The 12,293-nt window shown below is 49.2% G+C and overlaps 2 protein-coding genes across 3 annotated transcripts; both read left to right on the top strand.

Annotated features, from left to right (window-relative positions):
• Nucleotides 9-4,697, top strand: CNPY4 (canopy FGF signaling regulator 4). Its single transcript, XM_021086210.1, has 6 exons — nucleotides 9-256; nucleotides 2,226-2,352; nucleotides 2,451-2,547; nucleotides 2,788-2,910; nucleotides 3,385-3,502; nucleotides 3,595-4,697. Exons 1-6 carry the CDS (start codon nucleotides 142-144, stop codon nucleotides 3,738-3,740), a joined length of 726 nt encoding a protein of 241 aa, XP_020941869.1. The 5' UTR covers nucleotides 9-141; the 3' UTR covers nucleotides 3,741-4,697.
• Nucleotides 2,788-6,504, top strand: MBLAC1 (metallo-beta-lactamase domain containing 1). Of its 2 annotated transcripts, XM_021086206.1 has the most exons (3): nucleotides 2,788-2,910; nucleotides 3,385-3,502; nucleotides 3,595-6,502. In XM_021086206.1, exon 3 carries the CDS (start codon nucleotides 5,383-5,385, stop codon nucleotides 6,196-6,198), a length of 816 nt encoding a protein of 271 aa, XP_020941865.1. In that variant the 5' UTR covers nucleotides 2,788-2,910; nucleotides 3,385-3,502; nucleotides 3,595-5,382; the 3' UTR covers nucleotides 6,199-6,502. The 2 variants fall into 2 exon arrangements, with proteins under 2 accessions (XP_020941865.1, XP_020941866.1); XM_021086207.1 differs by lacking the exons at nucleotides 2,788-2,910; nucleotides 3,385-3,502 and having other exon boundaries at nucleotides 4,933-5,045; nucleotides 5,366-6,504.

Below are 12,293 nucleotides of genomic sequence, written 5' to 3' on the forward strand. Positions count from 1 at the left end.
TGGGGTCGGCACTGCGCGTGCGCCTCCTGCCTTGCGTTGGATTAATGCTGCAGCAGACACCTTCGGGATTTAAAGGGCCCGCTGCCTGTCCGGAGTTGCTTTGAAGGCAAGGGGGTGGTTGGTTGTGGACGACCCTTGATCATGGGACCTGTGCCGTTGGGAATGTTGCTTTTCATTTTGACTATGTACGGTGCTTGCGCTGGGACAATGAAGGAGGAAGACGATGACACAGAACGCTTGCCCAGCAAATGCGAAGGTATCTAAAGGGAGTAGCCCCTATTCGCATCTCTCTGCCCCACTTCCTTCGTCTGGGCCAGACCAAATGGACTATGATGGGTGGGTCACTCGACCTCCTTAAGGACCCGAGGGAGATGCTTGTGGAGCCTGATGGAATTCGAATGGGGTCAAGGGAAAGAATGCATAGCGCTCCTCCCAAACTATGGTACTACAATTCCCATGAGAAATTCAGAGGGAGCCTGCTTGTTCTTGCTGGTTTGGGTCCCAATGGTTTGTGGGAATTGTAGTTCAGAGACTATCGGTCCAGGACCGCCCACTCTACTGAGCATCTTCAATGTGTGTCTGTATGAGTGTGTGTGTATGTGTTTTCCGTATGCCACCAGACCTAAATCTGGGGAGCCTGCAGGAATGGGGTGTCAGGCTCAATACCTTGTGGACATCCTCTGCTCCACCCTGGCAGAGACTGTCCCAAATTACAGGCCTCATGCTCTCCTGAGAGGATATAGGAGTGAGTAAATCAGCCCTTGAAGCTCATAAAAGAAAGAAGAGGCCACACAGCTGGGAGAGGTTCCCCATAATTGTAAGGCTTTGAAGAGGGTGTGCGCTGAATGGATTTTACAGTGAGCAACATCTTCTGTGGCTGCATCACTTTTGGGGCCTAGCTGGGAGAAGACATTTCAGATCTGGACCATCGAGTGCCCTGGTTTCTTAGTTTGTTGCCTTCCTGGCTTTAATTTCTTCCTGAATTCTTTTCCCCTTTGCCTCACTGCACACTGCACTTCAATATCAGTGTTCCTCACTACTTAGTCCTAATCTCTCCTCTCCTTTCATTTGTGTCTCCATTCATACCCTCTTACACCTGTCAGTTTTTCTAAACATAGTCTTAATTGTGGTCTTTGCTTTAACACCTCTTCAGGCCTCCTGCTGTGATTAGATTACAGCCAAAGTCTTGGCCATAACATCCAAGTCTCTTTGTTGTCTGGCCTCCATCTCTCTTACATTTCCACACCCCACCTCCCATCCCCAAAGTGCCCATGTTTCAGCCATCTTAAACTTCTCAGTGCAACTGAGACTGCCTCATCCTTTTGCACGTCTGTGCTTTGCACGTTTTTCTTTTTCTTTTTTTTTTCCTTAGCCTGGAATGATCCTCTTCCTTCTGAATTTCATTCTTTAAGACCCATTTTAAATGTCACCTCCTTTGGAAGCCTCCTTCCTTATTTGTCACCTCCCACTGAATTGGAGAGAAGGAGAATACCTGTGTTTCCCTGGTCCTAGGATAGTGCCATAGACATGCTTTAGACACCTGTGTCACCTGTCCATTTTTAGCTTGCCTGGCACATAGTGGGCCCCTCCCTTTCTTGGGGCCCACTGTGGGCCAGGTCACATGCTGGAAAGACTGGTGGAGGAGACACAATGCTCACCCTTAAGGAAACTGTGAGCTAGAAGGAAGTCATTGAATGAAGTTTGCATTTCCTAGTGAAATTAAGCTTCTTGGTCTTAACCCCCATTATAGGGTCCATCATTACACAATATTATCATCTTTTTAATCTGTCCCCAGTGACAATGGCAATATCCAGGGGATAGGGATTATGGATCTTATTGCTCTCTGTATTGCTGTTGTTCATCTAGGAGCTCAGTAAACAACTACAAAAAATAGCCAACTGTGGCTCAGTGGGTTAAGAATCCGGTGTTGTCAACTGCTGTGGCTTGGGTCACTGCTGTGGCATGGGTTCGATCCCTGGCTTCGGAACTTTTGCCAGGCACTATTCCAGGGGCTTTACGTAAATGGATTTAATCCTCACCAATTTAGAGGTAAAGAAGCTAAGGTACAGCAGGACTGTCACACAGCCAAATGGCTGAGTCAGGATTCCAACCTTGTCAGGCCGGCTCCAGGGTTTACACCTATAACCATCATGCTCTGCTGCCTTTGCTCATCTGCAAAATGAGTTGCTGGTATGTTTGTCTTTCACGTCCCCTTGGACATCTAGTGTGTAAACTGCTGAGCCTGGAGCTACAGGAAGAGCTGAGTCGCACTGGCCGATCTCGAGAGGTATTAGAGCTGGGGCAGGTGCTGGACACGGGCAAGAGGAAGAGACACATCCCTTATAGCGTTTCGTGAGTCCTTCTCGGTGTTCCTCCACCTTCCAATCCCCAAAGAAGCCCTGGGAACACTCGCAGCATCCAGGGAGTCTTTGTTTCCCCTCTTCCTACAGAGAGACAAGGCTGGAAGAGGCCTTGGAGAATTTATGTGAGCGGATCCTGGATTACAGTGTGCATGCTGAGCGCAAGGGCTCACTGAGATATGCCAAGGTCAGACTCTTCCCCTGGGCAGGAGCCCACTTTTCAGAAACTACAACCTGTATCCACTGTGGTCCTTGCGATGTCTGCCCATCTCCTCCTGGATCTGGAATATCCCCTCCCCATCGTAGACTCCCTCATCTCATCCCTATGGAACTCGCCTGAGTCTCCAAAAGTTGACAAAGCTGATATGGCAAAAAGGGGAGGAGGCAGGGTAGGGGCTAAGGACTGATCTCAGTTCCCATCTTTCAGGGGCAGAGTCAGACCATGGCGACGCTGAAAGGCCTGGTGCAGAAGGGGGTGAAGGTGGATCTGGGCATCCCTCTGGAGCTGTGGGACGAGCCCAGCGTGGAGGTCACATTCCTCAAGAAGCAGGTAGGATAGCATACTGTACTGCTCAGGAAGGTGAGAAGGGAACCTGGGAGAGGGGCTAGATCCTAGGGAGGTCCATCATTAAGCAGAGTGAGGACTCTGTCATCTATTGAAGTGGGCTGGGACTATATCAAGGAGTATAATGGAGGCTAATAATATATACTACCACTTGCTAAACACCAGCTGTGTGCCAGATTTGGGGTCATGTACTTTGCAGCTGCTGCCTCATTTTACCCTTAGAACAACCCATTTTACAGGAAAGGAACTGAGACTCAGAGTTTAATAACTTACTTGGCAGAGTAGGTGCTAGTAAGTATCCATTGAATGAATGAGGATCACACATCTGATAAGCCAAGTTTAACCTCGTGGCTCCCTGCCTCTCCAGAGCGGGTTGGGGAGTCAGGGAGTGAGGAGCAGAGAGGAGGGTCTGCAAAGCCCAGCAAAATAGACACCCTTCTGACCCTTCCACCTGACCAGTGTGAGACGATGCTGGAGGAGTTTGAAGATGTCGTGGGAGACTGGTATTTTCACCATCAGGAGCAGCCCCTACAGCGTTTTCTCTGTGAAGCTCATGTGCTCCCAGCTGCTGAAACTGGTAAGTGTGTGGGCTGGCCCCTTTCTTGCCAGGCCATAACCTCCCCTCTCGCCAGGCCCAATATCTAAATAGTTTTCTATTCTGCAACATAGCATGTCTACAGGAAACCTGGACTGGAAACGAGAAGATCGCAGATGGGCAAGAGAAGACAGCAGGAGAGGAGGAGCAAGATCAGGAGGAGGAAGAGGAGATGACTGACTCACCAGGCCACCCCAAGCATGACCCAGAGGATCTTTGAACCTTGCTTTTGAGCCCCAAGGAGGGACAGGGGTCATGGAGAGGAACCCTCTGAAGGCTGAGCTCTCCCTGCTCCACAGCTTTAAGAGTGTGTGTGTCCCCACCTTAGAGCTTATAGCTGTTCTCTCCCATCTGATCTCAGGCAGGATCCTGGTGGTGCAGTATGGCATGGTTTTGGGGAGAAAGGTGGCAGCAGCAGATGGAAACGAAGTCCCAAAAGATGAGTCTGCTACCTGCCATTTAGCCCCTTAATTGTCAGGTGTGTGTGGTAACAGAAGTGAGATATTTAAAATAGCTCTACTTTTCTCCAGCTTTCCTCTGGACCCAGAGGTTAGCAGGTCATAGAAGCTTTGAACCTTGGGAAACTCGCTTTTCCCCTTGAGGGCGCTTTTAGACTTTGAACGTCGTGGACATTTTTTTTTCCTCCTTGCTTTTTTTTAGGGCGTCGCGTGGGGCATATGGAAGTCCCCACTCCAATCCGAGCTGCAGCTGCTGGCCTATGCCACAGCCACAGCAACCCTGGAACAGAGCATTGTCTGCGAAGTATATCACAGCTCAAGGCAACGCCCCCCCCCAACCCCCTCATTCTTAACCCACTGAGTGAGGCTAGGGATTGGACCTCCGCATCCTCATGGATACTAGTGGGATCTGTTACTGCTGAGCCACAATGGCAATGCTTTTGCTTTTTTTTTTTTTTTTTTTTTTTTTTTTTAAGAGCCACCAGGCCAGGGGTCCAATTGAATGTCCTGGATATTCTCTACGATCTACATATACTGCCGGCGTCAAGGAGGCTACTGAATGAAAAGAGGACACTGGAAGGGGGTGGTGCAATTAGGTGAGGTGGACACTTGGTCTACACCGAGGGCCCATCATGTAATTTCAAAGGTGCCAAATTTTCTATACGGCTAGTAAACTTTTAAAAAAAATGTATCACCCGGGCCCCGCCCCAAATTTCAAACTGCCGTGCACATATCATAGCTGGACGATATGGCAGCGCCCAGGGCCGTTGGCTGCCGTCCTCTTAGAAGCAAACGGTGCTTTGTAATTCTACAGCGGGAAGGAGCTGGCAGGCGGTCCACCGCCCGAAACGACTTTCAGGTTGGGGGTTGGGGTGGAGGTCGGGGGGTGGCGGTGTTAATCCGTGCCGCCCGCTTCTGCGCATGCCTGAAAACGCGCCGGAATTAAATTCAGTGCGCGCCGCCGCCTGAGCCGCCATACTTCCGTTACGGGAGCTCGCAGAGGACAAGCTTCAGCACGCTTTTCCGGTGTCTCTTCTTCCTCGGTCTGAGGCAAGAGGAATAAAGAGGTGATAAAATTAGGTCCAAGATAGAGAGCAGCTCTGGTTAGAGTGAGAGAAATAACAAGGATATCCCCGGAGGGTGGTGGGTGGGAACCTAGAACGCGAGCCGGGAAGAGGCCTCAAACGCTGAGAGACCGGCAGATTCCTGCAGAAGTGAAGGTTGGGTGATACCATTTTCGCAAAGGGTTGAGGACTATTCGATCTTAAGGGTGCGAAGAGGGTGGCAAGGAACTGAGACTTGGAAGGTAGCACTTGACGGAGTCTGGGCGAGTGTGGGAATCGGAGGGGAGCACAGAGTCGCTTACAGTCCCACTTCCTTTCCCCAGCCCGCCCCTCTCCGTCCATGAGCGGTCTAGTGCGCACCGAGCCGCTGCGCGGAGACACCCCTCTGCTGGTGCCCGGTGACCCCTACTCCGTGGTGGTTCTGCTACAGGGCTACGCGGAGCCCGAGGGGGTCGGCGAGGCCTTACGTGCCGATGGCTCCGTGACCCTTGTCTTGCCTCAGGCCTGGGGTCCTGCCTCCAGCCACCGAGAGCCCTCGCCCGAGAGCCACGAGGTGAAGACCGCCCTGGAGGAGGCGGCCCGTGGCCCCATCCTCGTGGACACTGCGGGCCCGTGGGCTCGGGAGGCACTCTTGGGGGCTCTGGCGGGGCAGGGCCTATCCCCGGGTGATGTGACTCTTGTGGTGGGGACCCACGGGCATTCGGACCACATCGGGAATCTGGGGCTCTTTCCCCGGGCAGCTCTGCTGGTCTCGCACGACTTCTGCCTTCCCGGAGGCCTCTATCTCCCTCACGGGCTGGCTGAGGAGCGGCCTCTGCGGTTGGGGCCTGGACTCGAGGTGTGGGCTACGCCGGGCCATGGTGGCCAGCGGGACGTGAGCGTGGTGGTGGCTGGCACAACCCTGGGCACTGTAATGGTAGTGGGCGATGTGTTTGAACGTGATGGGGACGAGGACTCGTGGCAGGCGCTGAGTGAAGACCCCGTAGCCCAGAAGCGCAGCCGGAAGAGGATCTTAGGCACTGCCGATGTGATTGTGCCTGGTCATGGCGCTCCCTTTAGGGTGATCAGGGAAGCCTCGCCTTCAGAGACAGAGGGTCAGAGGAACAGCCAGCCAGAACTCGTGATTGGAGACAAGGAGCCCACGGTTCACCGATAAACTCGTCTTGACTCCTGTTCAGGACACCATACCCCCACCCCCAAGCCAAGGAACTGACATCCAGGACACAAGAGGACATGACAGGAGTCACGAGTAGTCCCTTCTAGCCCTTCCAGGAGGCCAGTTTTCCCAAGGACAGTGCTTTGGCCATTGCTGTCATGAATACCTGTTTCTGTGATCAAACTAGGACCAAAGACTGACTCCACTGTGTGCCACCTGTCACCTCTCAGGCTTCATTAGTAAAATGGGAGAATGTTCTTGGGAGAGTCTTCTGAAATAAAAGTAGGAAGATGCATTGAAAAATCATATTGCCCGAATGTAAATGTGAAGCATTCCTGGTGATAATCATGCGAGTGTAATCCAGCAGCTGCAGCAGGGGGACACTTTGGTGATAGATCACCTGTTTCTCAGAGAATGCAGGTTGCTGAGAGAAGGTGCAGGCAGAGCGGTAACATCTTAGTCATCTGACTTTAAGTTATTCATTCACTCATTCAGTGAATATTTGTTAACACACCCGCAGTGTCTCAAGCGTGGCTGGAGGTCACAAGGATACAGCAGTGAGCAAGCTAAACACACTTCCTGTCCCTCTTGGAGATGACAGGAGAGACAGGTAAATAACCACAATAGTAGTAGTAGACCAAATAATTACCAGTTCTGGTTAGTGAAATGAAAAAAGCAGAGAGAGGAGTTCCTGTTGTGGTTCAATGGGTTAAGGACTCGATGTCTCTGTGAGGATGTGGCCTTGCTCAGTGGATTTTGGATTTGGTGTTGCCGTGACTGTGTCATGGTCCCCAGCTGCAGCTCCAATTCAACCCCTGGGCCAGGAACTTCCGTATGCCAGAAGCATGGCTATAAAAAGAAAAAAACAAAACAAAACAAAAAAAAAACTAGGGTGAAATGGGGATAGAATGCTGGAATGCTGGCTTGGGAGAGTGATCAGGAAAAGCCTCTAAGGCGGTGATGTTTAATCGGAGAACTGAATGAGAAAAAGCTAGTCACTTGAGAATTGGGAGAAAGGCATTCCAGATGCAGAAACAGCAGGTATAAAGCCCCTAAAGGCAGGACAGCTTGACCTGCTTAAGCAGCAAGAAGACCATGGAGTTGGACTGCAGAGCACCAGGGAAGAACAGCAATAAATGAGGCTGCAGAGTCATGCAGGGCATGGTGGGGAGTTTGGGTTTGTACTGAGATGGGAGGCTTTGGCTTTGGTTATACCGATTACATAAGATCAGGCTGATGACCTGGTCTCGTTTATGTTTTAAAATAATCACTCTTGTTCTGAGTAGAGAAAGGGCTGGAGTGGGGCAACAGTAGAATGGGCTGGACTAGGTAGGAAGCCATCGTAGTCTTCTAGAAGTTGATGGCACTTGCCCTTATCGCAGAAGCCTTCCTATGGCTGTGCTCCTCTTTACAACTGTGTCCCAGTGCCCAGGCCTTCCATCCACATGGTCCAGGGGGGGCAGAAGCGCTCAGGTGGGGCAGAGGAGGCAAAGGAGGAAGTCTACCTTATTGCAGATGATGAACTTCCCTGGGTGGATGCTGTCAGGCGGGGCCAGACTGAGGGTCATTTCCTGGGTGTGCACAAAGGCCACACAGAGGTCAGCAAAGGCAGTTCAGTCGCTGCCGTACATGGACTTGTACCCGGTGTTGTCCAGTTTGATGACCACAAGAACGTGGTGCTCCCAAGTCAGCAGCGTAGCCACGGCTGCCCGGATCCCCACCTGTCCTTGCACAATGATGAACAGGGGGAAAGTGGTGAGGCGGGCACCCAGGCCAAGCACCACCATGGTGTGGGGGCCCCCAGCCAGGCCTCCCAGTTCTTGGGCCACCAAGTATAAAGAAGCCACTGATGAGTGGAGGGAGCTGGAACCAGCTGTGTGCGTGCCAGTGCAGCACTATGCCCCGAGTCGTGCCACCAGAGCCCCATCTGACATGTGGCCTGTAGATCCATAGGTTTCAGGGCTGTGCGGAGCATGAGAGAGGAGAGGATGGGTTATTTAGAGCTATGCATTCTCGAGTTGTACAGACAAAATTTCTAGTCTCAGCTGACTTTCCAGAACATAGGTTTTCTGCCCATGACTTAGGGCTGGTTACCCAGAGCAATACACTGCTTTGGCCACACTGATTGTCTCCAGAATGGACAGGTCACCTAAGCTAGTACAGTCTTGGTAATATTAGTTTTGTTTGTTTGTTTGTTTGTTTTCCTGGCATAGGGGAAAAAAAGTCTTGTTCGTTCCTGCAGGACTGACCTGGGAGGTTGGGTCACCTTGCCCCTTTGTTGGAAGAGCCCACTGCTGCTGGGGCCACCAAATGGGGACTGAGAATGAACCTGAGCAGCAGGGTCAGAAATGGGCAGTGAAGAGAAACAGACCATGTGTCAGGTATGTGAGCAGTAGAAGCCAGATCCACTGCCTAACTCCTCAGTCACCTGTGCTACTCAGCTCCTTTCCTGCCCAAGCTGCTTTGACTGTGTTTTGAGTCGTTTACAAGCTAAATCCCGAGTGGATACAAACACTGGTAGAAATGATCCCTTAGGGACAGGCAGTGAGGACGGCATGGGGAGAGGGCTAATAACAGAGGGAAAACAGTGCTTAAAATATTAGGCATTTGGGCCCAGAGTGATTGTACTCTTAGAAGTTTCTTTCCAACTTTTTTTTTTGGGGGGGGGGTGTACTTACAAGGAGATCAGCATTTTCTCAGTTTTTTAAAAAATAAGTTTTATTAGAGTATAGCTGACTTAGAAAGTTAGGTTAGTTTCAAACTTCTTTTTTTGTGAAAACTTGACTTATATGATCAGCTTCCTCTACTCACGAATCGCTGACAGACACTGGCTGCAGGATAACCTGAACTATCTTGCCCAGTTCTCTCCAAGAATAGCTCTCTGCTGCGGTTTGGCTGACTGCCTGCTGCCTTCCAGACACCCGCATCCTCCTTTCCTGCCCCCCCGCAGCCAGCCTCTCTTCCCCACCTCTCAAGTCACCCAGGCTCAGCTCTCTCATCTCCTGCAGAAAACCACCCCTGAATTTGCTAACCTTAATTTAGGCTCTAGTAATGCATTCTCTGTATTGTTCACTCAGCATTAGGTAACGTGTGTTGGTAATTATTTCCGGAAAGTCCTCTCCTCTCTGTGCCCCTTGAGAGCAGACGCTACAAGGCCACTTGAGGTCTAGGCTCAGAAATTGCACAGTATCACTTAGCTCACATCTGTTGGACATAGGGCCAGCCCAGTTTCAAGCGTGTGGAAATAGCCTCTCCATCTTTTTTTTTTTTGACTGCCCTGTGGTATATGGAGTTCCTAGGCCAGGGATTAGATTGGAGCTACAGTTGTAACCTAGCTGTAGCTGTGGCAACGCTTGATCTGTATACTTGTGATTTAGTACTTTTTTAGGTTTTTTTTGTTTGTTTTTTAGGCCTGCGCCCGAGACATATGGAGGTTCCCAGGCTAGGGGTCTAATTGGAGCTGTAGCCACCGGCCTACACCACAGCCACAGCAATGTCAGATCCCAGCCACATCTGCAACCTACACCACAGCTCACGGCAATGCAGGATCCTTAACCCACTGAGCGAGGCCAGAGAGTGAACCCGCAACCTCATGGTTCCTAGTCTGATTCATTAACCACTGAGCCACCGTGGGAACTCCTAAAATTTTTAAATTTTAGTCTGTACCCATGGCATGTGGAGGTTTCTGGGCCAGGCATTGAACCCACGACAAAGCAGTGACCCAAGCCATTGCAGTGACATGGCCAGATTCTTAATCCCCTGTGCTACAAGAGAACTCCAATCTATGCTTTTCTAAGTGCAGTCCTTTGTGCTGACTCCCATTCCCCAAAGCTGCTGTCAATCACATCACATCGTTCCCTCCTCATTTCCAGAAGGGGGCAGCACTTCACAGGGAAAGCAAGGACTGTTGTCCCTGCTATTTCTGCTTCAAGCCAGAAGCAGAAATCTCATCAGCATCTTCACCGAAGCTCACCTCCAGAAGAGGGGTGGTTCCTCCCCACCCCCACCAGACATTTTCTTTATATCCTTGCTGATTCTTCATCAGTTTCTATTCCGTACCCTGCTCAGACCAGCTCCCACCCTGACCACTCCACTGGATAGCATAGCTCATGAACGTCACAACTGCCAAATCCAGGGGACACTTAGTGCTTGTATTACTTGACCACCAGCAGCACTTGACATTCCTACTTGAAACTTGTATGCCCTCTTGGCTTTCTGGACTGCGCAGTGCTCTGTTCTCCACTTATCTCACCACATACTTTTTCTCAGTCTCCTTTGTGGGCTCCTGTTTCTCTTCATGCACCTTAAATAGTCTAAAAGTGATTTTAATTGGTTAAAAATTAAGTAATTACAAGAACACCTCAAATGTACAGGAATGGCACAGCAGGTGAAGGATCTAGCATTGCTGCAGCACAGGTTGCAACTGCAGTGCATGTTCAATCCCTGATCTGGGAACTTCCACAGGCCTCAGGTGCAGCCAAAACAAAACAAAACAAAACCCAAATAAAATAAAAGTTACAAAGAACAATAATGCAACAAATACCTATATACTCAGCACCCAGTTTAAGAAAAATACATTGTCATTACTTGGAATTCTCCTTTATATTTTTCTCTAATCCCATCCCTTTCCTGACCCCCTTTCCTATCTTGAAAGGAGTGTTTATCATTTTGTTGATTTTCTTTTTGGTAGTCTTACTATATATAGATTAACATTTACACAAGGGATGTTTTTAAACATTTTATAAATGAGATCGTATTGTAAGTATTATATATTTGCTTTTTTCACTCAATATCATTACCTTGAGAATTATTCATTTATAGCGAGTAGCTATGTTCATTCATTTTCACATATGTAGTATTTAATTTTATGAATGATGACATAGTGTTGGGAAAACTGGGTAAAAGAATTTCATTCATGCAAAAGAATGAAATCAGACCCTTATACTATACACAAAAATTAACTTGGAGCAGATTAAAGACTTAAATGTAAGAACTGTGACAACAGAATCCTAGAAGATGGGGAGCTTCTGTCGTGGCTCAGTGGTTAACAAACCCAACTAGTATCCATGAGGACGCGTGTTCGATCCCTGGCCTTGCTCAGTGGGTTAAGGATCCGGCGTTGCTGTGAGCTGTGTAGGTTGCAGATGCACCTTGGATCCCGTGTTGCTGTGGCTGTGGTGTAGGCTGGCAGCTGTGGCTCTGATTTGACCCCTAGCCTGGGAACCTCCATGTGCTTCAGGTGCAGCCCCGGAAAAAAAAAGACACCTAGAAGAAAACATAGGGAAAAAGCTCCTTGATATTGATCTTGGTTGTGACTTTTTTTTGTGGCAGCAAGAGCAAAAACAAGTGGGACTGGGGAGTTCCTGTCGTGACTCAGTGGCAACAAATCTGACCAGTATCCATGAGGATGCAGGTTCAATCCCTGGCCTTGCTCAGTGTGTTGGGGATCTGGCGTCGTGAGCTGTGGTGTAAGTCGAAGACGCATCTTGGACATGGTGTTTCTGTGGCTGTTGCGCAGGCCTGCGGCTATAGCTCCGATTTGACCCCTAGCATGGGAACCTCCATATGCCTCAGGGGCAGCCCTAAACAAACAAACAAACAAACAAAAAACGTAAGTGGGACTACCTCAAACTAAAAATCTTCACGACAAAGGAAACAACAAAATGAAAAGATTACCTGCAGAATGGGAGAAAATATTTGCAAACTATGTCTGATCATTGGTTAATTTCTAAAATATATAAGAAATTCATACAACTCAATAGCACAGAAGCAACCCAGTTTAAATATTGGCAAAAGACATGAATAGACATTTTTCCAAAGGAGACAAACACATGGCCAACAGGTTTAAGAAAATGTGCTTGGCATCACTAATTGTTATGGAAATGCAAATCAAAACCACAGTGAGATACCACTTCACACCTGTTAGGATGGCTAGAACTGAAAAGGTAACAGGTGTTGGTGAGATTATGGTAAAAAGGGAACTCTTGTGTACTGACTGTTAATGGGAAAGTAAATTGATACAGCCATTGTGGAAAACAGTATGGAATTTACTCAAAAAATAAAAATAGAATCACTGTATGATCCTGATCCCATTT

This window comes from Sus scrofa, chromosome 3, assembly GCF_000003025.6.
Source record: "Sus scrofa isolate TJ Tabasco breed Duroc chromosome 3, Sscrofa11.1, whole genome shotgun sequence".
NCBI lineage: Eukaryota > Metazoa > Chordata > Mammalia > Artiodactyla > Suidae > Sus > Sus scrofa.

Excerpts from the sequence above, each read along its gene's own strand:
- MBLAC1 (XM_021086206.1), top strand. The coding sequence starts at position 5,383 with ATGAGCGGTCTAGTGCGCACCGAGCCGCTGCGCGGAGACACCCCTCTG.
- CNPY4 (XM_021086210.1), top strand. The coding sequence starts at position 142 with ATGGGACCTGTGCCGTTGGGAATGTTGCTTTTCATTTTGACTATGTAC. Across the intron at positions 257-2,225 it reads CTTGCCCAGCAAATGCGAAG|TGTGTAAACTGCTGAGCCTG; the intron begins GTATCTAAAGGG and ends TTGGACATCTAG. Across the intron at positions 3,503-3,594 it reads GCTCCCAGCTGCTGAAACTG|CATGTCTACAGGAAACCTGG; the intron begins GTAAGTGTGTGG and ends TCTGCAACATAG.